The sequence below is a fragment of the Plectropomus leopardus genome, chromosome 7, assembly GCF_008729295.1.
Source record: "Plectropomus leopardus isolate mb chromosome 7, YSFRI_Pleo_2.0, whole genome shotgun sequence".
NCBI lineage: Eukaryota > Metazoa > Chordata > Actinopteri > Perciformes > Serranidae > Plectropomus > Plectropomus leopardus.
In genome coordinates, this window is record NC_056469.1 from 11,763,104 (window position 1) to 11,789,320 (window position 26,217).

Sequence of the window (26,217 nt, forward strand, 5' to 3'; positions counted from 1 at the left end):
TGATTTTTATGAAAATCTTATGGATTATATGGAAATCCTTACAAGAGTAACACCGATAATAATTATGTATGAGTTGTCTGAGTTGTTTATTTGGAGTTGTATACTTATGTGGACTGATCCAAAGTAGATCTTGCTTTATAATGTTTAATGTGAGAATTAATGCTGTAAATTAAATTAAATGCAGCTAATTTAAGGTAGAGCAAGCCGAGTTGGACAATCCTCCTAATATGAACTGAATCGTTGTGAGCAGGTGTTGTCATTCAGACTCTCTAGATATCATCTTTCCTTAAATTGCAACAACACCTTCCTTTCAGTTGTTGACAGGGTCACTGTCGGTAGACTTGGACTACTTCACACCCTAAAATCTGACTCGGCCCAACAGATTTAAACACACAGTCACAAGGCTCTGCAGAGCGAGCATTTAGTGTGCAAATGTGGAAAATAATTTGGGGGCACCGGTACAAGTTCTGACACCTGGAGTGCCAAAATACGCAGACGCACACCGCGCTCCAACAATAACAAATCTGTTATTGAGTCCCTTATCGCTCATCTTTGGCATTCTCATTAGCAAAGATAAGTGTAGAAAACATTCAGGTAGCAGCTTCTTTCATTTTTGCCGGCGCTGACCATAGCTCTCACAGGTCGAAATGACAAACACCGGCAGGTCGCCATTCAGTGCTACAGAACTTGGTTGATTTTTTCACCAGTTTTGCTGGTGTCTGTTCTCTGCTGAAAATCATTCGTGAGAAAACGTCGGCTCTGTAACACATCGGTACAACTGTGAGTGAACTGGGAGTTTCTGTGGCTCCAACAGCTTCAACAGTGTGGTATGTCTTCTCTGTAGTGGAACAATCGAGCAGACGGCGTCACGGCAGTTGAATTCTCCCAGTTCAACTTTCATTCATATAAATTATTTAAACATATCAACTTAATAATTCTGAATCAGGACTTCCAGCATTTGGAGGCATGCCTCACTTTTGACACACTAGAACTGTGTGGCGGTGTATTTGTTTGCTGCCCCCATGCCTGTATTTTCTCAGTTTTTTCTTATTTTGCTGTGCTCAAGATGTTCCTGGCCACGGTGCTCGGGTGAGGTGGGGAAACCATAAAAAGGCAGTGATCAGGTGCCAGACTGTCAGTAGCATGCATCCAAGAGGAGGCTATGAAAATTGCTGACACAGCGCCAAAACCCCCTGCGAATATAGCGCATCTGGTGCCGGCGTTCACTTGTGCAGGCAGTACCATTCACAAACAGTAGCCAACAATTTCTGCAAAGTATACTTTTTAATCCGCATTTTATACCTTACACAATAAAAAAGTTATTTTACAATGTATATCGAGCACAAAAATGTCATTTGCAACTAACTGTGTTCTGTCTTGGTTTAATATTAAAGATGTAGCGAGAGGCTGTGAACATGAAAAGGCCACTCAATCGTTTCTGTCCTCTCACCTCACAGATTGCAGCTGGATCTTTTGAGTTGTGACTTAAGTTTCTTCAAAAGCGGAATTCTTAACCTAAATTAATTCACTGAGGGATTTAAATGGATTCAGATTTTATAAGCAGATTTAATATTTAGATCCGATTTGATATTGGATTCAGATAAGAGTCATGCCATCACACCCCAAAGTTAATTACAACGCCTCACAAGAATAAGCAGCCTCTGTTGTGTTTGAGATGTGAGGAATTATGGATAAACAGAGCATTCCTGTCGTTTCTCAGCTCCCATTAGACATTCGCTGAGTTGTTAGCGCCGCACACTGACGCCGTCATGTACTGTATACCCCATAGACTGTATGTACGGCCGCTGCCATGGTGATGTCATTTGGAGCCTGCGCTGTAGCGATCTCTCTCACAGTCGTGAGCAGCCCCATTGAATGCGACACACTGACTGGCACACACAGCTGTCAATCATGGTGGACAAGCCTCTTTTTGTAGAATTGAATAATTAATTAAAACCGAATTTATCACAAAAAAGGAAAATTTGAACAAACATCAGAGTGATTAGGACCTTCAGTGACAGAAACCGATTTTGGGAAAAATTTGTCTGGTATGTACGTCTAAATTTTTAGTTTGGCCCATTCACTAACATGGAGGGGGGGGGGGTTATGACCTATACTGCAGCAAGACACCAGGGGGCGATGAAGATATGTAGCTCCACTTAAGGGGAACTGTCATGTTTTCCATTTTTATATTCAGCCTATGGTAAACCCTGCTGAAATTCCAGGATGAAGGTATAAAAAATAGATAGTACCCAAACATAGATCCCACATATTTTGGAAATCTTTAATTAAATCAGCTGCATCTTGTGCACACAAAGTGTTCAGTGTTAAAATAGAGATGCATTAATGTTTGGTATAAAACTTCTCAGTGTAACAGGCCAGTGCAGGCAGACTGAGTAAGAATCTGAAGCAGTCTTTGTGAGGGGCTTAACTAAACTCATACCACACCAAAGCATTATCTCTGTCAAGTATATTACAGCCAGCGTTGAGCGTAGAGTTTGTCCACACATCAGTGGCGCTAAAAGAAAACTCATTACGGGATGGTCTGTCTTGCTGTACTTTCTCATAACTTGAGCCCCGTTGTGGCGGGAATATGAGCCCTTTTGTGTGAGTGAGGGAGAAGATTTATGATAAGAATTAAAGGCAGCCAACGGGGGATTTGGACTGCAATTGATTTTGCACAATTCAATTTTAAGCTTGTTGATTTATAACACGCTGTCCACATATCAATCTTGGGCCTCTCCACATGAGGTGAGCTCACTGGACGAGCTGCTGGTGAGCTAGATCAATAAAATTGTATGCGCGTCGGTGTGTGTGTGAGCGGGACTAACAGGAAAAGACATTGCTGGAGAGAGTTAGCCTGTGTTTGTGTGTGTGTGTATGCAGGTTTGCACAAACTTGGAGCTTTCCAGGCTTTGCTTACAATACCTGATGGCATTTACCCAGCACCAGGAAGCCAACGCAACAAATCCACTGAAGCCCTGATCCTTCCTTCCCCTCCTTTCTTTAGATGCAGACTCCTCACTTCCCCTCTTCAAGGCGTTTCTGTAGATTCAGGAGTTTTCTTAATGCTCTGCTGGAATTTAGCTTTATTTATTTGACCTTCCTGGTGGTTGGTTTTGGCCAATTGTCCATCTCACCCCCTCCTTTTCGAGACGGACACTATTTAAGTGTGTGATGAACAGATTGCCAAGAGTTAGATAGCTGAAAGCATTGTGTATCTGTGCTTTCTGCTCTCACTGATGGAGGGAGACTAGAAAAGCTATTTGCTGGCAGAAAAAGGAGACAGAGCTCAAAAGGGCGGCGGCGGGGTTGTGTGTGTGTGTATGCAGGTTTGCATTGTAAAAGCAGCCAGTGCTGCCGATTCTGAAGACTTCCACTATGCCCCCCCGCCATTGGTTCACCTGGCTGCTCTCCTGCTCGCTCTCACCTGGCCCCTTCCTGCTCTCCTGTCATCATCTCCTTTTTATCCCTCTGGTATCGTTTTGTCACATTTTCACGGTTGCATTTTCTCCATTCCTCTCTCCATTCGCCTTGCTCCACCACTTTCCCCAACGACTTCTCACTCTTACATTTTCTCCCTCTCCCTCCATCCATCCCCCTCCGACCTATTGTTCAGACCTTCCTCCCTTCTCAGTCAGAAAAGCCAAGGCAGGCAGAGAATGAGATTTGTTTTTCTACCCCCTCCACCCCATATCACCTCTCTTCTCCCACCCCTAGCTCTTTTACTTGTTGCATGACAGGTCCAGCGCTCTATTGAAATAAATCATCTCCCAAGACAGATGTGTGTGTGTGTGTATGTGTGCGTGTGTGCATGTGTTTGCGTGAGCCAATGAGACGAATAAGGGCTCCCTCATGGTGATGATGTGTGTTTTGTTGTGAGCGTGGCCCCTGGACTACCACCCTGCTCCTGTGTGCGTGCATGTGTGTGTGTGTGTGTGTGTGTGTGTGTGTATGTGTATGTGTGTATTATTAATGCCTCTGGCTGTGACCTGCCCACACTGTTATCAGCGTGATTTATGCTCTCCCCTCCACACTGCTTTCAGCTTCTTGTCCTCTTCCTGTTCATTTAGACGCTTTGCCTTATTCTCTACTCTTTGGCTGTTTTCTGTTTTTTGCCGGTCAATGTTTCTCATGATTGGTAGGTGTATGTTTGTGCTTGAGTGTGTGTGTGTGTGTGTGTGTGTGTGTGTGTGTTGTGTGTGTGTGTGTGTGTGTGTGTGTGTGTGTGTGTGTGTGTGTGTGTGTGTGTGTGCGTATAGAAGTAAGCCATAGCCCTTCCCTGCTGTCCTTGGTGTCAGTGATGCAGCATTAGAGCTTAAACCAGCTCTTCAGTCATGTGGAGGCTTGTCCTATTGGCCCATTTTTATCTGGCATTAAATATTAAATGCATACGATGATGCATGGACACCCTGTCCAGATGAGGCACTGCGATGTGGGATATCAGACCGAAAGTCCAAATATACCCTCCCACAGTACGGGGGTAGCATTTTTCTTGAAATCTCACTAGATTCAGGTTTTATTCTTTATGTGTGCCGCCTCTTCTCTCTCCAGTTTAAATTGCTCAGCTGTGCTGAATACTAACTGGCCCTTTGTAGGCACTTTAGATCAGTGATGCACCCGTGTTAGAGCCTGCAGGTGAGGATTACCACTCAACTTACCACTCAACCACAGCTAGTGATTGCCTGAGTAACCTGTCCCATATTTCCCTCTTAACAATGGTTTTTAGCAATTTTATGTAAGAACTTAGTGACCAGTGAAGAGTGCAGAATGATGCCTGGGGATTTATCATGCAATTTAGATCGACGTAAGGGGTGTATTAGTGAGGTAGATTTTCTGGACAACTTACGTGCAGTGCGCTCCCAGTCTAAATTCAGTTTGAATGCTCCTCGCCGTTTGTGTAAGGACAGATTATAATCGTGCTGCAGCTATTGTGTGGAATTAAACATTTTCCAAAAGAAGATGAAACCATTAGATTTTTTATGTATTTGTGGAAACTGTTTAAGCTTCAGGCCTCTGTGGGCGGCTCCCTTGGCAGTAGTTGACTGACACCGAGGGCCAGCGTTGCTAGGAGACATACTGTCAACACCAGTGGGCTACTGACAGGAGTGCATCATATCCCAGTAGCCTGTGCTGTAATGTTTTAAGATGTGTTTTCAATACAATGTTCAACTTGTAGCAGGACCTTTTGTACTGTTAATTTTGTAATCCAGCAGACAGTAGAAGCTAGCAACAGGGTTTACCACACACTCTTTTTTTGTGTGTGACCCTTGATAACATAACATAACATCTGCCACCACATATTGGTTTTATATTTTTGGAGCTGGGCCGTTCATTAGGAGCACTATGGGAATATATATATTATACACTGTTCCATTATTGATTGCATCACACTCTTGGAGCGCAGAGTGTACTCTGGGCCAGATGGAGCAGCAGAACATCAAGCGCAGTTAAAGTGATGCCTAACTGTTTGTTACACTGGGAGTAAAAGATTCAGTTTACTCACCTTTGCACCAGCTCCTCCTTCCATCCATTTCTATGATCTGATCAGTTCTGACTGGATCAACGTAGCAGTTATCAGGCCTGTGACTCAAACTCCAGAAATCGCTGCTGCTGTAGAGGTCTGCCACTGCTGCATTCACAGACTTGCAAAAACATTAGAATTTAGAGATGGTTTACTTAGTGTACTACCTAAGGAAAGCTTAAAACAGTTACTATCAAGGGTTGGAAAATTACGTGTTTTAAGTTAACCTGCCACAATGCTGGTGAATTCCAAAATCTACCAGTCTCTCATTATTTTTTTAGCTGGTGAGTGGAGCAAATTCAGCAGCCACTTGCATATTTGACCAGCATTTGGCTTTTGTCTGGTGTTAATATTCAACTCTGTTGCTATCAGCTGATGTATTGTTAGTGGATCTTTTTAGAACTCCCAAATATTGATATCAAGATCAAGTTTTTGGCTTGCTAATACTAACACGGATTCCTAGTCGATTGTTCAGATTGTTTTTTACAGTTTTGAAAAAAGTTCAAACAAATATGAAGAACCTAACACACACACACACACACACACACACACACACACACACACACACACACACACAGAGTGATTTAAAAAAAAGTCTAATTCCTGTCTTTTACCTGGTACCTGACAGAGGGCTGCAGTGCTGTTGGGCACCTGGTAGGCAGTGTTACAACACTATGACTGAAGAAAAGCATTTTTGTTATGTGCTTATTTCAGAGATGTGGAGTAGGAGTTACTTTTATAATAGGTTTCCAGAGTGGAGGTGGTGAAGGGTGGGCTGAACCATGTAAGCACCTATAAAGGCTGCACACAGGCAAAAGACAGGCACTCATTTCTAGGGAAAATCTAATTGTTTCCAGTGCAGTGCAGCGATATTTATATAACCCCTGCACATCCATCCAGCACATCAAAACACATTCACTACGTCACTATTCTCAGAGTTGAATTTGAGCTACCAGATAATGACATCAAACCCTTTTACATGTTTATGACAGCACAAAGTATTTCATGGTCAGAATGCATATTCTGTGCTGTAAAGTTTGTAAGAAACAGGAGGCCTCACTCAGCATGAAATAAATCAAAACAGCTAGTAATCATTTTAAACTCCCGTTTGACTGATCATATTTTCATTATCTTGATTTGCCAATACGTTGGGCTAATGTACTTTGGCCTGAAGTCACTGTTAAGCCGTGTAATGTGTACATGAGAGTTCAAATCAAGAACTAAATCAACATTATCGTCTATAATATTTATCTTTACATGAAAGCGGTTTTTGTGCGCACTTAAAGAAAAGCAGTGTTATTTTTGCCTACATTTTCTCCCATAGGTATTCATTAAATGGTTAAATGTATATGTACTGTGATAAAACATAATGTGTGAAAGAACAGAAAAAGGAATACTGCAAATCTGTAGTGGGAGGGATGAAAAACAACAAAAAACTAAGCGGTTTGTAAAGAAAATCCCATCTCAACCAAACTAACGAGCACAAATCAACATGATGAGCAGAGATGCAACCGAATTGGATAACATAAATCAAAGGGTGATAAAATACAATAACGAGTAAGGCTGTGACAGCCACAGGATGCGCAAACAATGGGCACGATAAAGAAATTAGCCCCGGTTTTTAGAAAGTGAAATCATTCTCCAGAAAGTGTTATTGAAAGGCACGTTAAGCCTCCTTTTCCTCCCCCTCTGCCTCCATTCTGCAGTTTGATTCTTCAGTGATGGTGCTGTTTCTGTTTTCACAGGTGGTGCTGAAGATTATCAAGCACTACCAGGAAGAGGGCCAGGGCAGCGAGGTGGTTCAGGGCGTCCTGCTGGGCCTGGTAGTTGATGACCGGCTGGAGATCACCAACTGCTTCCCCTTCCCCCAGCACACCGAGGATGATGCAGACTTTGATGAAGGTAAAGGAGAGCAGTGTTCCCTTTCTGTTTGTTCTATTGATCCTCTCCTGCAGTTTCAAAAAATGAACACACCCACGCACACAAAACAACATCTCAGCACCGTCTGAAATGAATACCTGTTAAGCACCAAATGCCAGTAAAACATGTCTTGATTGGATGATGTGATGAAGTTTATTAGCATAGATTTTAAAGCGATGCTTTGCTGATTTTCAACCGGTTTTGCATCCTAACAGTGTGGATAATATGTGTAAATGAACGGTGGTAAACTTGCCTCCATCTAACCAGTGCCCAGACCCCCCCTCCAGCGAAACTCTGTCAGACGTGTCATTTAGAGTTTCAGTGGCTTTTAGGGCTGTTGCTTATATCACAGGCTGTAACTTCACATTTTCACATTGCCGAGAAGTTGTGTCTCAGAGAGACAGGTCCCAAACTCTTATCAAACAGTAAAACTAAGCAGTGCTGAGCGAATATTAACCAAGATTCTGTTACTGCAGTGCCTATTTCTCAAATGTTTTCAGAAACGTATTTCAGTGCTTTGTTTAGCTCAAATAGCATTAATAATAGCGTTTGTGAACGGGAAGTGGCTGCCATACTGCCAACAGAGGCTGAAAAAAATGAGATCACACAGTAAAACGAACCACTGACTAAATATCAACTAAGATTCTGTGGAATGCCACATTCCTCTTTCTCCCTTTTTTCTCTGGTTATGTAGCACCAATTTCAAAAGTATTTGCCTCTCAACTGCATGGACAACCAAGTTTAATGAAAAGACCATCTTTCCCTGCAGTGAAATACTTTGAGAGATGATAACTGGATGATTCAGTAACATAGAGGCTTTAGTGTTTTCTAAAATTTTGAAACCAGGAAGACTACTTCTCAGCAATTAAAATTCTACTGAATACCATGATGAATTGCAAGTTTAGATGAGCAAGTTTTTAATTAGCACTGAGTACTTGAGCTAACATAACCAAATGGCAGTGAAAATATTAGGTTGGAATGATTCTGTAAAAAAAAAAAAAAAATGTGTATTTTGGTTGTGGAAGTTAGATGGTATTATTTCATTTGAACATGTCCTTGATGGGGGAACTGAAAAGTTAATGTCAAACATAGTGGCGTGCCAAGCCAATTCATAAAAGTACAAACAGAAGCAGCTGGTCCTTGAATCCCACAGGAACTGGTCCTTTGAGATACAACAAAACTGCAGCTCAGGTCATAGATTTCCTCCAACCCCCAAAACCAAAAGTTTGACAGGAAACAATGTAATGAATGTATTAGCTCTCACGGTGTGTATTTGAGAGATAGAGCGCCATTCTTAGCCCATTAAATTGCCACAAACCTTAAAGAAATAACAGACTATTGAGTCCAGGAGCCAAGGTACAATCATATCAACAACTTACTGAATGTCTGCGTAAGATGTCCTCAGACACGGTGCTGAGGACAATGCCCACTTTTAACTATGCTAACTATGTGCTGGGTGTCCTACGCTGTCAGAGTTAGGGTGGATGTGTGAGGGCAGTGTTGCAGGGATGGAATGGCTCCAGTTTTTGGGTTGCAGGTGGGAGGTGCAAACGTGCACAGGATTTGATTTATTTTTTCTTTATCTGCACACGTACGCTTTCCCTTTCTCCTCCTGCCTCCCATCAGCTTTCATATCAAAGGATACCATGACCTCTGACCTCAGCCCTTCCCCCATCAAGCCTTGTTGCTACCTGCTCCTTGTTAGCGCAACAAAATCCGCAACAAACCAGACTGAAGGATGAGAAGGTGAGCAGATGCGGGAAACACAGAAAAGGCAGAAAATGCTGCTCTAACAGGCCTCCACTGCTAACGAGCAACTGTCAGAAATTCTGCAAGATACACAAGCGCCAATGGTGTCTAAAGGTCGTTAGTGTCAGGGACAGCTCACTCTTTCTGTATGTGTGTGTCTGTGGGGGTTCATGGCTTGTGTTGTTGACTTTTGCTGCGCTGGATTTATCCTCTGTCACTCCCTTTAAGCTAACAAGGGTTTCAGTGAGCAGCTATTTGCCATGAACCTTTGGAAAATTTACAGAACTACAACAGAATTCCACTCAACCGGGTTTTTGATCCAGTTGCAAAAGCCGACAGACGTCATGTTGTCTGTCACCATACCGAACCGAGTTCACAATGGTAACTTGTTTGGAGTCATTCATCTTGTGAGTGCTGTTTGTCGTCAAAATGATTGTGAATCGAGAACAGCACAGCACGAAGTAGACACCTCTGTGGACTACAAAATGCTCCTGTCTCTGCTTACAAAGTGTGTTTGCAGAGAGGAGTTTATTCTGCACTCACGATTTTATCTACTAAATAACAGCTATGGAAAGAGAATTACTTGGAGAAGTACAATTTGAACACACAAACATGAAAGTGGATTTTATGTCTGTACATTTGGTCATTTTGTACTCCAGCCTGAATTGTCAACCCACGCACACAGCTGACCAACCAGACCGCTCTCTTTTTTTTGTCCCTCTCTCTCTCGTCCACCCTATTGCAACTAATTGCCAGTGTTTCTTCTGTGCTGATGTTGGGGCAGACAGAAGACACAACAACAGTGTTTTTCTCGAAGTGTGAATTTGGACTCTGAAGCGGTCATGTCTTTGAGCGTACTCTTGTGGCACTGATATTCTACTGAAGGTCTGGAGCCAAACTGTGACAAATGATAGGAGGCTACATGTGTTTAACTATCCTATATAAGACATAGGAGTGCGTATTTAGATAAATTGGTTTATAGATTGAATTTATTATTGGCTTTTATCGACTATTTTGCGTCCAAAATAATTATTATTTTCTCTAGAGTCCATTTTTAAATGTCCACGTTTGGAAAAAAAATTGGATAATTTTTTTTGAGCAAATTTCCCTCGAAGTCAGCTCGAGATTCTCAGAGACACAGTGACATCACCTTGAGTGTGTGTATGGCAGCTCCACACAAAACAGTGATCAGAGATGGGCAGTATTTCTGTTATTTGTACTTGAAATACGCATTTTAATTACATTTGAGTATTTTGTAATCGTTGTTTGACAGAGTTGAAAGAGATTTAAATTGAATATGTCACAAGATACTTTAGAGTGGTGTAAATTTGTATTTTCAAAATATGTTTAATACTATATGTGTTGTGTAAAATACAAGACAGAACCAGGTCAAAAAACCCAGTATATGGCTGGTTCCTGTATAAAAAGCGCGAAGGCTTTTGATTTGAAATGAGGGTTTTTAACCTGAAACTGCCACAAGTAGTGGCAGCATTCAGCTAACCAGCGGTGTAACTTCATCATTAAGTCAGTCAGTCATAGTTGCTTGAATAAAACACATGAATAAATACACGTCAATACAATCAGATCCTTCCTTCTGGATTCAGCTTCAGCTCTGGTCGGCGACGTATGTCCCCTCATGACTGGTGGAGGATGAGCAGCCATCAGCCACTATTGGAGCCAAGTTCTGCCAATAATGATAGTTTGCAGAAAGTCCTATCGGTCAACTTCTAATTGCCATTACAATAATAAAAATGACAGTCTGGATGCAGTGAAAATACTTCAGCCTTACAATACCCGGGTTGGTGCAATCTGCCTGGATCCAGTATTTTCGACAATGCTTGACTGGTGCAGTTCCTTGCAAGTATAATAGCTTTCAATTATTGCCTCAAACTAGATGGAGTTACAGTGGAGATACCAGTGCTGCTGGGTCCACAGCTCCTGGAGGTAACGTTTCAATCAGCACTTCATTATTCTGCACCATGCTTTCTTTCTGGAATTGGATGGCCAGAAGTAGGTATATGATTGGGAAACTTGGCAGGAGAGGGGAGGAGGGTCATACACACACTTACACACACACACACACACACACACACACACACACACACACCACACACACACACACACACACACACACACACACACACAGAGTTATACCACACACACACAAAGTTATACCACACACACAGCCTTCTACACTCTAGAGGCACAGGAGGATATTTGGCCAAAATGTTTTTGACACGTGTATCAGTTTTTGATGAATGGCTCACACAATGTGGTCTGAATCTGTGTTTTTGTATCAACGCAGCCATATCTCTGACTATTGTATTGACTTTCTGATACATATCAGGTAATCGCTACACCTCCAGATAAAGCTCAAGATTTGGGTGTAGAAAGACTCAGCAGAGCAGCACGCACTGGCTTTACCCCCAATCACGCACCCTAGACACGTTTAGCTTACAAGGTCTGCATGTGTGGATATATCTGTCTCTGCGCCGTGATTGTGTGTTTGCCTGAACCTGTGTTGTGTGTGTGTGTGTGTGTGTGTGTGTGTGTGTGTGTGTGTACCTGAATCATCTTACACTGACTCATTGCCTGCTAGAGGCCCTCAGATCAGAATTACTCCTCCGATCTATCTCTCAAGGAAAGATGGACAGGATTGGCAGTTACGTGACTGTGGTTTTTCTTTGTGTGTGTGTGTGTGTGTGTGTGTGTGTGTGTGTGTGTGTGTGTGTGTGTGTTGGAGAATAAGCACGTCTGCGTGTGTCTGCTATGCTGCCTTTTCATCAACAGGTGCCAGTGTGGAGCTGCACTTGCAGGACAGTCAGTGATAGCAAATGTGACCAATATGAGTGAGAAAAAGATAGAGAAAGAGAGAGTAATCGAGCGCGCACAGCAGAATCCGCCTCAGATAAAACCTTGGCTGAACCCCAGCCCTTCTATTTCCCATGTCCTTGCATACTTTGTCCTTGTATCATTTACAAAATGTATGGAGAGAGATGTGTTGCACTGCAGGCAGTTATTCTCAAGGCATTTTGTGCACCAGAGGCACGCAAGTAGCATGTTAATAATATGCTTTGGCCCTCTTCTTTTGTGATGTGAGCGATAATACAAAGCGGAGGTATGCTGGCACAGAGAGATTATTAGGGACAGCATCATACGGGGAATTTGCATCAGACCTTGCAAGGCAGTAATTGTGACCCTCCCCTCTCCTGACACACACGAAAAAGCATACTGCTGTGGAGGAGAGGTGTTATGTTTATCAGCTGCAAAAAGGATTTGTTAGATAAGAGAAGATATTGTAGTAACATAACATTTCAAACATTTTTAATAATGCCTACAGCTACGTTAACCAGTAGGTTGATATTAGCATTAAATTTGAGGGTGTTGCTAGTATTGCAGACCCCTTTAAAAATCAGCACCTACAGTAACTCTGTAGCTCTCAGCTCATCGTATTAGTGTGCCAGTCCATACGGTCTACTCCCTATGGCTCCTATCAACCTCTGCAGTCTGTCAAAACATACTGTACGTTTATTGAAAATGTCACTGCACTTCAAGTTTTGACAGTGTGTGGGCGTTTATTTTTTCTGGTTTCATTCTTGCATGCTCCGCCATGCACCTGTCTATTCTTATACAGGTTTACAAAGATTTTTATTCAATGTTTTATACTCTCACAAACCACTATCATAAAAAACAAAAAACTGCAGGCAGCTGCTCCCATCTCACAAGCTCATGCAATCTGACTGCACGCTGCACAAAGTTCACTGCCCACTTCCAAATAGCAGAGAGATGACGTAAGTGAAGTATATTTCAGTGGATAAGGACTACCTGGAGCTACAGTTGGTAACTTGATTAAGAAATACTGTGATATTTGCTCAAACATTTACTATAAGGGCCTTACTGCACGTGAAAACAACCAGAGAGAGAGTCTCTGAAGCAGCTGTCAGTCATGTCAATTACAGCTTGTTAATTACGGTCAATAAATCTAAATAGGCAGCACTGATCAAATATAAATCAAGATTCCCTTACTGCATTTCCTTTTTCTCTTCTCAAAAGTTTTCAGAAACATATTTTAGTGCACGGTTTAGCTGTGAAATTAGAAAATTGGTGGGTAGTATTGCTGTGGTCATCTATTCAGATTCAGATTTATTTATTGTCCCCAAAGAAATATTCACTTTGCAGAGTCCAGACACACAGCAACATGACAACATGTATTTCCAACATGGTGGCCCAGGTCACAAATATCCTCATTTTACAACTAAACAGTACACTAAAATATCTTTGCTATAATTGCTCAAACTGACAATATATTCCGAAAGAAGTACATGAGACAGATAATGTGAAGAAAAAAAAAGATGTACCGTTTCTCTTCATACCGCTTCTAACGGCATTTGCTAGAATTGACCGTTACACCTAAGACAACCAATCAGAGGGGAGGAGTCTTTGGAGCAGCAGTCAACCATGTCAAAAGTTGCTCGCGAATTTCGGTCAAGTTACAAATTTGAATAAAGATTCTGCATTACCTGATTCTAACCTTTTAATGTTTTCAGAAACATTTCAGTTATTGCCTCAAACACATTTAATGCATTGTTGAGCTGTAAAATGAGAACGTTTGGGACCCGGCTGCCGTGTTGGAAATAGTTGCCTAAAGAACACAGCCACACCCACTGGCTGGACCAACTTTCTACAAGAGGCTGTAGGAGGAGACAGAGGTACATGTATATTTCCTCAGATTATTGATTTCATGTACTTTTTTTCAGGATATAGTGACAGTTTATGCAAATAAGATGACACAAAGTTGTTCTTTATGAAAAAAGAACAAATGCTGCTTTGAGGAAAGTTGCATAAAAACATTAAAAGTCAAACAATGACGACTAGAGGATAAATAATGTCATGAGAAACTTTTAACTGTTGAACCACTACTAATCCTGATGCATGGCAGGCGTTTTATGAATTCATTTGATTTACTTTGGTTAGATCTGACTTGAAAGTAGTTGGAACACTAAAAAAAACCTCCGTATTGTTAATGTCAGTTGGTTAAACAACTGATGAAGTGTGGCTCAGTGCAATTTGCAGGCTTATAAAGCACAATTGGGTTGCCTGTTTGACTCGTAAGGAGGGATTATATCAAACTAACCGTTGCTCAGTACCACTTTTTGTAAGTCCGTTTGATATTCAACCCATGTCACCATCGTATTCAGCAGGAGGAGGTATCCTGAAGGTAGAACAAAATTAGCCTGCTCTTTCTCTCCCTTCACCCTCCACTACTTCCCTCCTTCCTCCTCTCCCTCCCTTTTCTCTCCTTTTCCTTTGTAACTCACTGCAGGTAAGAAAGCTGCCTCCACCCATCTCTCTGACCATTTTCCCCTTTTCTTTCTCTGCAATCACTGACTCTGCTTCTTTCCTACAGCATCTTTCCTCATCCCTTCTTTTATCTTTATCTAGTCTGCACCACATTGTCTGCATCTACCCCCTCTACCTACGTCCGCCCCTGCCACAACCATGGGAGGATTAATAAAGCAACATACTGTTGGAAAGACAAACGATGCAGGCATCCAACCAATGTCCCGTTGGGCTAATTATGTTCCAAAAATGAAGCGTTTATTTTATGAAAATTGTGCACCAGGAATGCTTTTCAATTTTCTTTTTTTTTTTTTTTTTTGGGAAAAACACACTGCTTAGAGATTTAGGCAACAATTTGATGTTCGGGCAGTGCTTATGTTGCTTGTGTATACAATTAGAGGCTTAAATGAATTTAAAATCAACTTGCATGCACGCTTTTTAATAAGATATTGACTTCATACAAAAAAGTACGTTTTTAGATGTTACATGTATGTTGTTTTAACTGCACCAACACTTCCTTCTGGCTATCCTGCTGCTCCATGCCAAGCTGCTCGCTCTCTGTCCAACACAGGTGGTAGGGGCTGCCAGGCCCCCTGTCTGGGCTCGCGTCATGCTTCACATTGGCTCAGAAGATGTGAACAGTTGTCACACTGGTGAGACAAACAAGTTTTAAGGGAGCTTGCTCTGCGACGTGTCCTGATTTCAGTAATTAGATGTGTTTTTGCGGGTAGCCCCCTTAGACGACACATGATGGTCTTTTGTTGGCCAAGGGGCATTTCATTTGGACATTTGATATGACAACATATAACAAGACTCGAGCTACCCCAGTCCTAACAAGACACTTAATTAAAAAGAGCACGGGAAGTTACTCTTGATGTATAAACAACCTGTAGTCATTAACGAGGTTGATTTTTGCTGATTGGCACCCTCTTTTCAGTTTGTTATTTGTTATTTATGTCACTCCTGCTGCCACTGTTTGTATTACTCGGCAAACCAATTAGCCACACAACTTCAGATTGAAGTGAATATGAGTGGGCTGTGAGAGAATCTGGCTGCTCAGATGAAGGCTCTAAAAGGAGCTAAATGACAAATTCCCAAACTCTTTCGTTTTCGTGGACATTGTTAAGTTGGATTTACTATCATAAACACAACTGTGTTAACATGTCTGTATTTGCCATCATTTTGCCATTTCTTTAGTGATTTTAGTGTTTGTGGTGAGAAGTTACCAGTACCACAGATGTGCTAAAAGTCCTCTTTAAGAAGCATCTGCAGTGTGTGTGTCTGTGTGTCAGTGTCTTTGTTCTGAAAACTTTTTAAATCCCTCAAAAGGGCTATGTTTAAAGGCCCCCGCACACCAGTGTTAAATCCCCACAGGTGCCTTCTTATTTTGCCTAATTAGACCTCTGCTCAGGACGGTGTGGGTGTGCATAAAACTGTGTTTGATTGACATCTCCCGAGCTCTGCGGTTAGTTTTTCTTGCAAGGTTTTTCTCTTTTTTCGGGGGGCCTTTTGTTTTTTTTTGTGATAGGATAGTGTATTAGCGTGAAAGGGGGAAGACAGAGGGGATGAAATGCAGCAAAGTGCCACGAGCCTGAAGTCAACCCATGGCCACTGCGGCAAGGACATTGCCTTTGTGCGTGAGGCGCCCGCTCTACCCACTGAGCTACCAGGCGCCCCCTTGCAAGGTTAACGTTGAGACAAATGACATTTTCACCATGTTTACATGGTGACCTCGTGTCAGTGCCAACAAGGCTCCCTCCAACTTCAGTCTGAGCAGAGGAGTAATCAAACTCAGTATAATACCAGTGTGCTTGTGCAGGACAAAATATAGTATTGTCTGTCCAGATATTGGCAAAACCTTTGCATTTGTCCGCAGGGCTCACCAGGATATTTCAAAAGTAGTTGCCAGGTATGCAACCAGGCTTTAGCTTTGTTTGCTGAAACTACAGATATGGTTGACATTTTTAGTAATATTTTGAGTTATTAAGATGCTATAAAGGGTTGCACAGTGATGTCACCTCACAGCAAGAGTTGAATTGCAGTGATATACCGGTTTTAAGGTATACTATGAAATGAATAACACTGTAAAATTGTGGCACTTTTGTATCATCGTATCATAAAGATCTCATACTGTTGCAACCCTAATCGAGGCTGTTGTCAGCTGTGTCTCTTCTGTGTGGAGTTAGCACGTTCTCCGGCTTCCGCCCACAGTCCAAAGACATGCAGGTTAGGTCCATTAGTGGGTCTAACTTGGCTGTATGTGTAATTACCACTGTGCACCAGTGCACGTGCATGGTTTTCTGAATCTGGTTCGGACTGTAAGAGCGATATTTAAGTGTCACTTACGCACATTTGGGGTGCACATTTTGCTGTTTTCTGTGTTTTATTTTTAAAAAAGTATTGCTAGTGGTTGCCAGTGGCAACCTGGTAACTGTTACTGTCGAGCCCTGCACAATCTGTTTTTGCTAACACTCAAATTAACACAACCTCTGCGGGAGAAAACATGAAGATGACACATTTGTGCTAGTTTCACTTAAATTACCCTTAATTAGCTTATTTAACAACTTTGGGCAAAAATGGCTTGTACAAAGGCATACACAAATCACAGCGGTCACTACTTGCAACTCGTCAAGCCTTTGTGCTCTCGCTTTAGGATAATGTTTCACTCTTCCTTGTGAAATACGGCTGGTCTAAAAATTAAAGTCCATTCTTCCTTCTCTGTTAACAATACATTTCTCAAAGCAGACATTCTGACTTGTCAAGCACTGGTGTTACTAATAACATCACTCATGGCTGTGTTCAATTTCTAACTGTTTCAGGCCTAAAGACTCGCAATTGTGCATGCAAGCTCACTGGTTTAGTGTACTGGAACCTATATGGCACAGAGCAGTCGTAAATGTTATTAGTTACAACTGGGATTTTCATGCTGTTACAACTCAAAATGTGTGCTGTGAGAAAGGTCTGGCACATAACTCCAAAGCACAATAAATCCACTGCAGTGTTTTAATGGTTTGCAAGGTGCTTTTTTTACCCTGAAATGCTTCTCTCTTGTTTGACAGCCATACATTTTGTGATTGTGGCCAAAGAGTTGATTTTTTTTTTCAATCTGCAGCACTTTGCTCCAAAAAGCTCCTGCTTGATCCAAGTGTTGTGTTGCATACTGAAGGTCAAGGCATCTTCTCAGAAATCTCAAAAGATAAAAGTTTGACTGTTCATTTATCTCCGTAAAGCGAAGGGTCAGCTGTGTCACACTAAAATGTGTGACAGTAGTGAGTAGGGACGTGAAGCAGCCCCTTGAAGCCATAGACAGAAAATATGATGCCTCAAGTAAGGTGACTACTCATTCCTAATAGTTCTCATGCTAGTACCTGTGTCGGCCGGACTTTTCAATAAAGTACTTGCTATTACCTCTGTCAAAGTGACATTGGTGCACCATAAAAGCACATGATAAAATTCTGTGATTAACCACAAAGTGCAATGAAAAGAGGCAAGTCGGAATGACACACTCTGTTACAGTCTTGTCATTTTTCAGCCTGCTCTTAAAGGCAATAATAGGCACGACCTTTTTATGTTAGGAAACACAAAAGCAATTCTCCAAGTAGAAAGGTCACCTCATAACTGTAGAGTAAATACAGATTTAACATTTCTTTATTAGCTGCAATCAGCAGCTCTATAGCTAGCACCGTATGCTGGTTGGTCCTTTTGCCCTCAGAGTCTAAAATTTAGCGCACATACACACACAGACACACACGACATGGCCCCTGTAGGACAACTTTATTTCCTTAAGGGTGGTATAAAATGTCTTTAATTAGATTTTATAAATATTAGGCCTTGGATGTCATTAAATAGTAATGTATTATAGTAAAATTTGTCTTTGTCTTAAGAACCACAAACATTTGATCTTATTTAATATATCCATCTTTTAATTTATTTTTGTAAGAATGAATCAAGCTCTTCTGTGTGAAAGTCTACATTTCTGATGTTACAAATCCTTAAATCGACCACTTAACCCAACAGTCTCGTTTTACTTTGTGCATGCACTCAATCGGTTGACAAAATGTAGAGGAAATTAAGTGACTCTAATAATCATGTTCCTACATAAAACTTATCTCTGCTCAGAACCACATACACACTACTTACTTTTATACTTACCTTCAATGCTTGAGTAAGAAAAAGATGATATGTGCAAAAATCAGTCTTTGATATCTTGAAAATGTCTAAGTATTAAATTTACATGTCTGATAGACTCTTGTGTCTGAGGTTGTGTGTCAGTGTGTGTGTGTGTGCGCATAAATGCAGGGATGGATGCTTGTATATGATCGCAGCTATTGTGATTTTATGCTCGTTTTATTTTTTTCTAAGATAAATTTATATATTTTTCAGTGTTTTGCGGACACAAGTTACTGTCATCAGCCAGGCTATGCTAGTTAAAGTTGTGAGAAGTTCCAAAATGTGGAAGGATTTAGGATAAGTGTCCATGTCACAGTGATAATGCTCTGACGGAGAGCACAGAGCACTCAGATTTAGTGTCGTGGAAATCTTCACCTGTGCTCTGACTGTGGTTGGCAGGAAAGCTGCAGCATCTGCTTCAGATTCTTTTGGCTCTTCATCCGTCATTGTCCATCCAATGGTCCCTGACACCTCCACTGAATATTCTCCTTCTCTTGAGATTTTAGATGATTGCAGTCTCCTTGCCTTCCCCTTATCCTTTCTCCCCTTCATTTTCTCATGGCCCCCTTTGGTCGGCAGCAGATGTTTTCATTATTTATGAGCTAGCTACCTTGCTCTTTGTAATATCAAAGACACCACATTTGAAATGGATTCAAAGCCAGCCTGAACTTTACGTGGCCAAGAGTTTACTTGTGCCCATTCTCCAGCAGCACAGATGGCCCAAAGGTGCTCAGCAATATCTGTTGGGAACAGACATATTGTCTGTTGGTGTTACTGGTTTCAAGTTTGTTAGAAGTTGGTTTGCCTTTGATAATTTGCTAATAGTAAAAAGACAATTTTAGAAGTGGAGCATCATAAGGCTTCATTAATGCGCACCTGCAGAGGAGTTTTTTTTTCTCTCTCGATGGTAACAGTGAAGTGATCACATAAAACTAAAGGAGTCATGTTCTCGAAGAACAACTAAGATGTGCTACAGTTTTTAGCCACAGATTGCACGCAAGAAAAACAGTGAAGGTTGAGACTAGAACATTTTCATAAGTAGATGTTGTTTTCTTGAGCTGGTTTGCTCAAATGTTTTGCTAAAAAATTATGATGACAGTTGTTGGCAACAGAGAACATGCTGAAAAGAAAAATGTCCACTGGAGGGGATGTTTTGAAAAACATATTTAAAAAAAATGTAATCGTCTTAAACCAAGGCAAAGCAATGGAAGTGAAAACACAAACAGAACTAATTAAGGCCAATTACATCAGCATTTTCCTGCAGTAGGGTCTGCGAGGTTAGTCCTCGATTTTCGGAACTTTAATTGTAGTCTGTGGCAGAAATTTTCATGGTGGGTTAATTGAAGTCAGGGGGATTTAAAACGCCTCTGCCATGATCTCTCTGCTCCTTGCTGTAAATACACTATTCAGTATGCAGTGAGGCGTGCGTGTGTGTGTGTGTGTGTGTGTGTGTGTGTGTGTGTGTGTGTGTGTGTTTTGTAAAAAGTTGGCCCTATCCCGTTCTGATAAGGTCTTCCTTGGGGTTAGCCCTTCAATAGATCACTCTACCTGCCCCAAATGGGAAATTGATTTCCTCCGTTTTTCCTTGCTCTCCCTCAGTGAGGCTAATTAGAAATCACTTGGCAGGCCACCTTTAGGGGAAATATATAAACATTGAAGAAATCATGTGCACTGTTATGTATGAGGATCGTGGGGCGGAGGGCTGGGGTAGGGTGCTCTCCCAAGCTCTAAAAGCTCCTCACTCATTGTCTTTTGCTCTTTGCCCCCAAGTCTCTCACCTTTCCTCTCTCCCCATCTCTGTTTCTCTATCTGCACTCTCTCTTTCTCACACACTGTAGTGTAGATCGGAGACTGGCTGTTAGCAGCGAGCTGGGGCTGTATCTGCTTTTGAATGCTCACCCAGCGTAATAAATCAAGAGTGTGGGTCCCCCGGGTGCCGTCACCATCGCCATCAGTTCCACTGTTTTATTCATCCGCTCCTTTGTCTCATCACGATTCTGCCCCACATTAAATTTTGTGTGTGTCTGTGTGCGGAGGGAGGGGGTCAGAATGCATTACTGCAGACTGCTGCTAATCCAGGTGGGCTGTAGGGAGCAGGGGGAGGGTGAAAGGTAAGGAGGAGTGAAGGATGTGACAAGGATGAAAGAATTGAAGAAAAGGGCTGAGAGAGGTGTTGGGATGGGGAGATAGAAAAGAGAGAAAGTTATGAGGGAAAATTTAGAAGCAACCAAGCAAAAGATAGAGAGCTAAGGACTGGGAAAGGAAAGTATAAACAGAAAAAGATGGGCAGCAAAAGTAAACAGCTGTGAGAGAGATGCTGGGGCAAAGTCTGCAAAAGATGGAGCAAGATGTTGAGCAAGAAGAAAAATGGCTATGATGAGTACAAGGGAGAGCAGCAGTGCGGAAGAGAGAAAGTCTGAAACCATTTTCATGACTTGTGGTGGTTGAAATATGAACAAATATAACTCAGCTAGTATTGGAGACCACCAAACACCAACAGGAAACCAGTATAATAGGGCTTTAATTCCTCCTTTAACCTCTATGGTGGTAGTTAATTGTGTGTCCTTTGACTTCTTTTTTACTAAAGCACCAGATATTTTCTAACCCAGTTGCTCATATTTTGTGCTAATGATTCAACTGTTTCATGCTCATTCAACCCTTGGAAATGCTCCAACTGACAGTCATCTAACAGTGCCTCTGCAGAAAATGAACAAGGCTTCCAAAAGCCTGAATGCCGGAAATATCTCCTCCTACTTTACTCCTCTGTTGGGCTGCGTTAATCACCGATGGTCCTAGTGTTTACTCATGCGAGTCTGATGCTCATAGAGTTCTTTTTACACAGTTGAGGCCACATGGGATATGGTTGAGACAAATGATGTGAGTGGCGCTGCAGTTAATTGCCCCTAGATACTGAAGCCTGTATAGGAGAGGCTAAAGGACCCTACTCCTGTGTGTACTGAGTGCAGTTTCTGCACCTGTTGTAGCCAGCAGGGACAGGAGGGATAACTGATGGGGTTTGAGGAGAAGAAACGTAGTGTTTCACAAGAATAATTATAAATCATACTTAAAAATGCTTTTGGCATCTGGCTCAATAACACAGCAATGTTTTTGGGTTGTTTTGCAAAACAACAGGCACATGTTTCTATTTTTCTATGCATGCCCCATCTGCACCAGTGTCGAATTCAAACATTATGGCTGTACTTATTGAATGTAAAATTAGCATTCAGGCATGGTTGGAGACATGTTTTCAGGTCGTCCATCCGTCCCATTTGTGTGAACATAACATCACAAGAATGCCTTTTCAGGAATTTCTTCAAATTTTACGCAAACATTGACTCGGACTCTATGATTAGTTTTTGGTGTTCGTAAATCAAAGGTCAAGGTCACTGTGACCTTGTCTGTTTCATTCTCGTAAGCACGATATCCACACAGCGTCCATTTGGACTCAAGGATGAACTGATTACATTTTGGTGGGCAAATATCAATGTCACCGTGACCTTGCATTGTCTAATCCACATGAATGCGACCTCAAGAGCACCTTAAGAGAATTTCCTCAAATTTGGCACCAGTGTGTTCTTGGACAAAAGAATGAACTGATTAGAATTTGGTGGTTGGTGGTCAAAGATCAAGGTCACTGTGACCCCGTAAAACATTTGTATGCTAATAATGACTGAATTTCACACAGATGTCTAATATGATAAAGTGAAGAAGAGATGACAATATATATTCAAAGAGTCAAAGGTCACCCTCATTTGACATCATATAATGGTTTTCAAAAAGTCTGATACTGAATTGTGACACTAGTCTTGGGTGTCCAACTTGAAACTGTGCTTATTTTATAGATCGTCTGTGCTGTCAGGGGGAAGATGTGCGTGAAGCGTCCATGTTTTGACAGACAGGATGTAATCTATAAATGCAAAATGATTAATGCAGGCATACAACATTGGGGGTGATTCTAGGAATCTAGATCAATATTATAGCTTATTTATTTGAAAGGAACTGGAGAAGTATTTTGCATTTCATACTGAACATGCACACTCTGCACTTCAAACCTCTGGCTAACACATGTGCTGCTAAACAAGTATTGTCAACAACATCAAATGGAATTCTTCCTACATTCATTCTTTATTTTATTCCCATTCAAAAAGATAAACTGTTGTATGCACATGTGAGCAAACAAACACATACCATTTCCCCTTCCACATCATCTCCTCATTGCCACTCTGAAAACAAAGCCCCTGTGACAAGCGGCACTGTCAAATGTGCATATGGTGAACTCGTCAGTGTGTTAGGTGCACAAAGCAGCCGCTTCACTGTGCTCTCACTTCCTCTCGTGCATCAGTGCATCACCAAGTGTGTTTGTCTGCCTGTTTGTGGCCGAGCGCGTGTGTTTGTATGTGCATGCACGTGTAAAGCAGGCAGCTCTCCGCAGGGCTTGCTTAACTAAGATTAATTGCACCTAATCCACTGTGCCAGGTGGAACATGGACCACGGTGGGTGCGCTCACACAAACACCGGGACGCAGTCACAAAAAGGCACACACATCCCATTATAGCCTTGCTGTTGAAAATTAGCCTCGTAGCTCTCCTGACACCCCGGACCAGACCACAACTCGATACCACCATTTACTTCCCGACAACTTGCACATTTATCACTGTTCCCTCCTTCCGACAGATGAATGCGTGGACGGACAAAATGCCATGACAGAAGGACAAGCTATCTGCTTTCTCACATCAGCACCAGCTGACCTTGACAATACGTAGAAAGAAAGTGTTTGCCCTCTTTTCTCTTTCGAGGAGAAAAAAGTAATGTGCTTAAACTTAATGTGTTGGACACTAGTATCCAAGATGCAGCAAGTCTGTGGAAACACGTGCGCTGTGAGGCACATTGTACCACATAAGTTGAAGTGCATGCTGCAAGGTCAGAAAAAGACATGTTTCTAATTACTACCAGAAATTCACAGTAATGCTTTTTTATTTTTTTTATTTTATTGTTGTTTTACATTTGTCTGTGTAGTGAAGTATCCACAAATGAAAACCTGCATATTACCATGCTGTTGAGAAATATTGATTTGCCTGTCAGGCTCCACCTGTCCTGGCTGACAGTGCCATTAACACTTGCTTTAACACACAGTATGTGTGCTGGAAATTATGATTTGGAAATAAATTACTGTTTTGAAACAACCTGTGTGTTATATTATGACAGCTTACCTAAGCTAAAGTTTTGCTCTCTCCAAGCAACAAATTAATTTTAAACTACTAATATGATATTATAAAAATTGTTCTATTATTATCATTATTTACTGAAGTAGAAAATGTTTTTGTTACATATTTTTTCATACCACTGGGACCTGCGATCAAGGCAAGGTCATGACTCAACATTTTCCTCTCCACATACTGAGCCCTGGAGATCAATAGTCATGTCATAGGTCAGCTCTCTCTTGTGCCATCTTTTTACACACACACGCGCGTGCTGGTGTGAGCTCCACTTAGTGTGCTCACTTAGCAAATTACACTCACAGATGAAAGACAGGCTGTGGCCTCTCTTCCTTGCCTCTAACACTTTCTACTTTCTTCCTTCCATGTGTCTCCTCCCCTCACCCCTCTTTTACTGTCTCCTGTGCATGTCATCGTGATGTTGAGTGGTAGACCTCATTAATCCTATGGCTGTGTGGTCATGTGGAAACTGTATCTACATCACTGCTTCCCAATTCTTTTTCCTGATGTACCCATTCAACCCTGTCAAATGTACTCAAGTACCCCTCCATCAGCACCACCCAGCATGTTTCACATGTGTTCATTTGAGTTACATTTAAACTGGGTTATTCAACACTACTTATCCTTAGGGGTATAAATCGCAAGTTTCATCATAATAGTATATCATATAGATTCTTTAGACAATTTGTCACAATATATGCTGATATCAGTGAGTATGCCACAATACCGTTTGTGTTTGATTCAACTTAAGGTCCTGTGATTTATATGAGACAATATTGTTAAATGTCCCCACTGTTTTTTCCTTGGCTGCTTGCCGTTACCTGCTAGACCGCTGGCACTGTTTGAATGTTAAGGAAGGAGGTGCACTTTAACAGGAAATGATGACACAGACTAGGGCTGGACGATATGGGCTGAAAAATTATATTGCAATATTTTTAGGCTTTATCTCGATACACATTATCTATCAATATTTTTAAATCTCTTTAAAAGCACTTTATTGATGTTAGAACAGGGAGACAGAATCGAACATAACATTTTTTTCTAATCAAAATTCCTCTGATGTGACAATATTGTAGGAATGACTATTGGTACTTCGAAGAAATATTAACACAACTCCATTTTTGATCAATAATCATTACTAATGTAGATATAATGATTAAGTGGGTAAAGGCAAGTGTTAAAACAATTAGAACTGTCTGATAAGTTGTGAAAAATACATCACTTCACTGTAATGCAACCTTAAAAATCAGGAAAAAAAACACCATTTATTTCATATCACGATTTAACAATATCTAATATCTGAGATGATATAAAGACTCATATCTCGATACGATTTAACATCTTTATATTGCCCAGCCATAACACAGACATACCTTGGGAGTTTCAAATTAAAGGCGTATCTTAAACACGCCCATGTATCAATGGTTTCTCTCTGAACTGTTGATTTTGGATTGTTGATCCTTATAGATATATTGACTGATATCAATCTATCATTACACCCCTACTCATCTCATCAAAATGGATATTTGTAGAATACTTTGTATTGTATGTTACAATTAAACAGTCATTTTTTAGGTTGATTTGGTCAAGTTTACATTCAAACTTCCAGCTACACATTTGAACTGTTTATCCACTACTTTAGCTTTATCACTATTTATTCAAAATATTTGGCCAACTAGCTGTTTATCAGTTACTTCTATCTTTGAGTATTTATCATAACTTTATCCATGTTTTTAGCTACAATTATACAAATCTTTTCATTGCTGTTCTGTTTCTAGGGGATCTTCTTTGGTCCCTGTTCATTTCCTGTCAGCTACTACATTACCAAAATGTTTCCCATGGTCATTGAAAACCTTGAAAAGTAGTGGGATTTCACATTCACATTTTCCAGGCCTGGAAGAGTCATGGAATTGTTAAAAATCATTGAGAGTTTTGATGTGTAATGAAATTGTTACATACATACATTGTTACAATTGTTACATCTTGCGGGGATAACCTTCCACATAATACAACATAACTACAAAATTGTTTTCTCAGTCCGTCGATAATACACAGCTGTAGTATGCTTTGATGTGTAAACTCATGGGTAAATCATGTAATTCAGGGGTCCTTGAAAACTCATGAAGAGGTTTTGAAAATGTGTCCATGAAAATGTGTGGGAACCCTGTAAATACCAAAAGGCCCAGTCATGTTTATATTGTCAAGTCAGAAAAGACTTAAATTAAAAGAATTAAATTAGATGAGCTACTGTACAATCTTTCCATGTTCAAGTGCCCTTGGTTGGGAATCACTGGTCTG

The 26,217-nt window shown here is 41.2% G+C and overlaps 1 protein-coding gene across 1 annotated transcript in view; it reads left to right on the top strand.

Moving 5' to 3' along the window:
* Window positions 1-26,217, top strand: part of LOC121945951 (eukaryotic translation initiation factor 3 subunit H) — a 68,810-nt gene that overhangs the window by 3,793 nt on the left and 38,800 nt on the right. Inside the window, exon 2 of the mRNA XM_042490334.1 lies at window positions 7,270-7,426. Within this exon, the coding sequence (XP_042346268.1) occupies window positions 7,270-7,426 (157 nt within the window). The remainder of the gene's footprint in view (window positions 1-7,269; window positions 7,427-26,217) is intronic.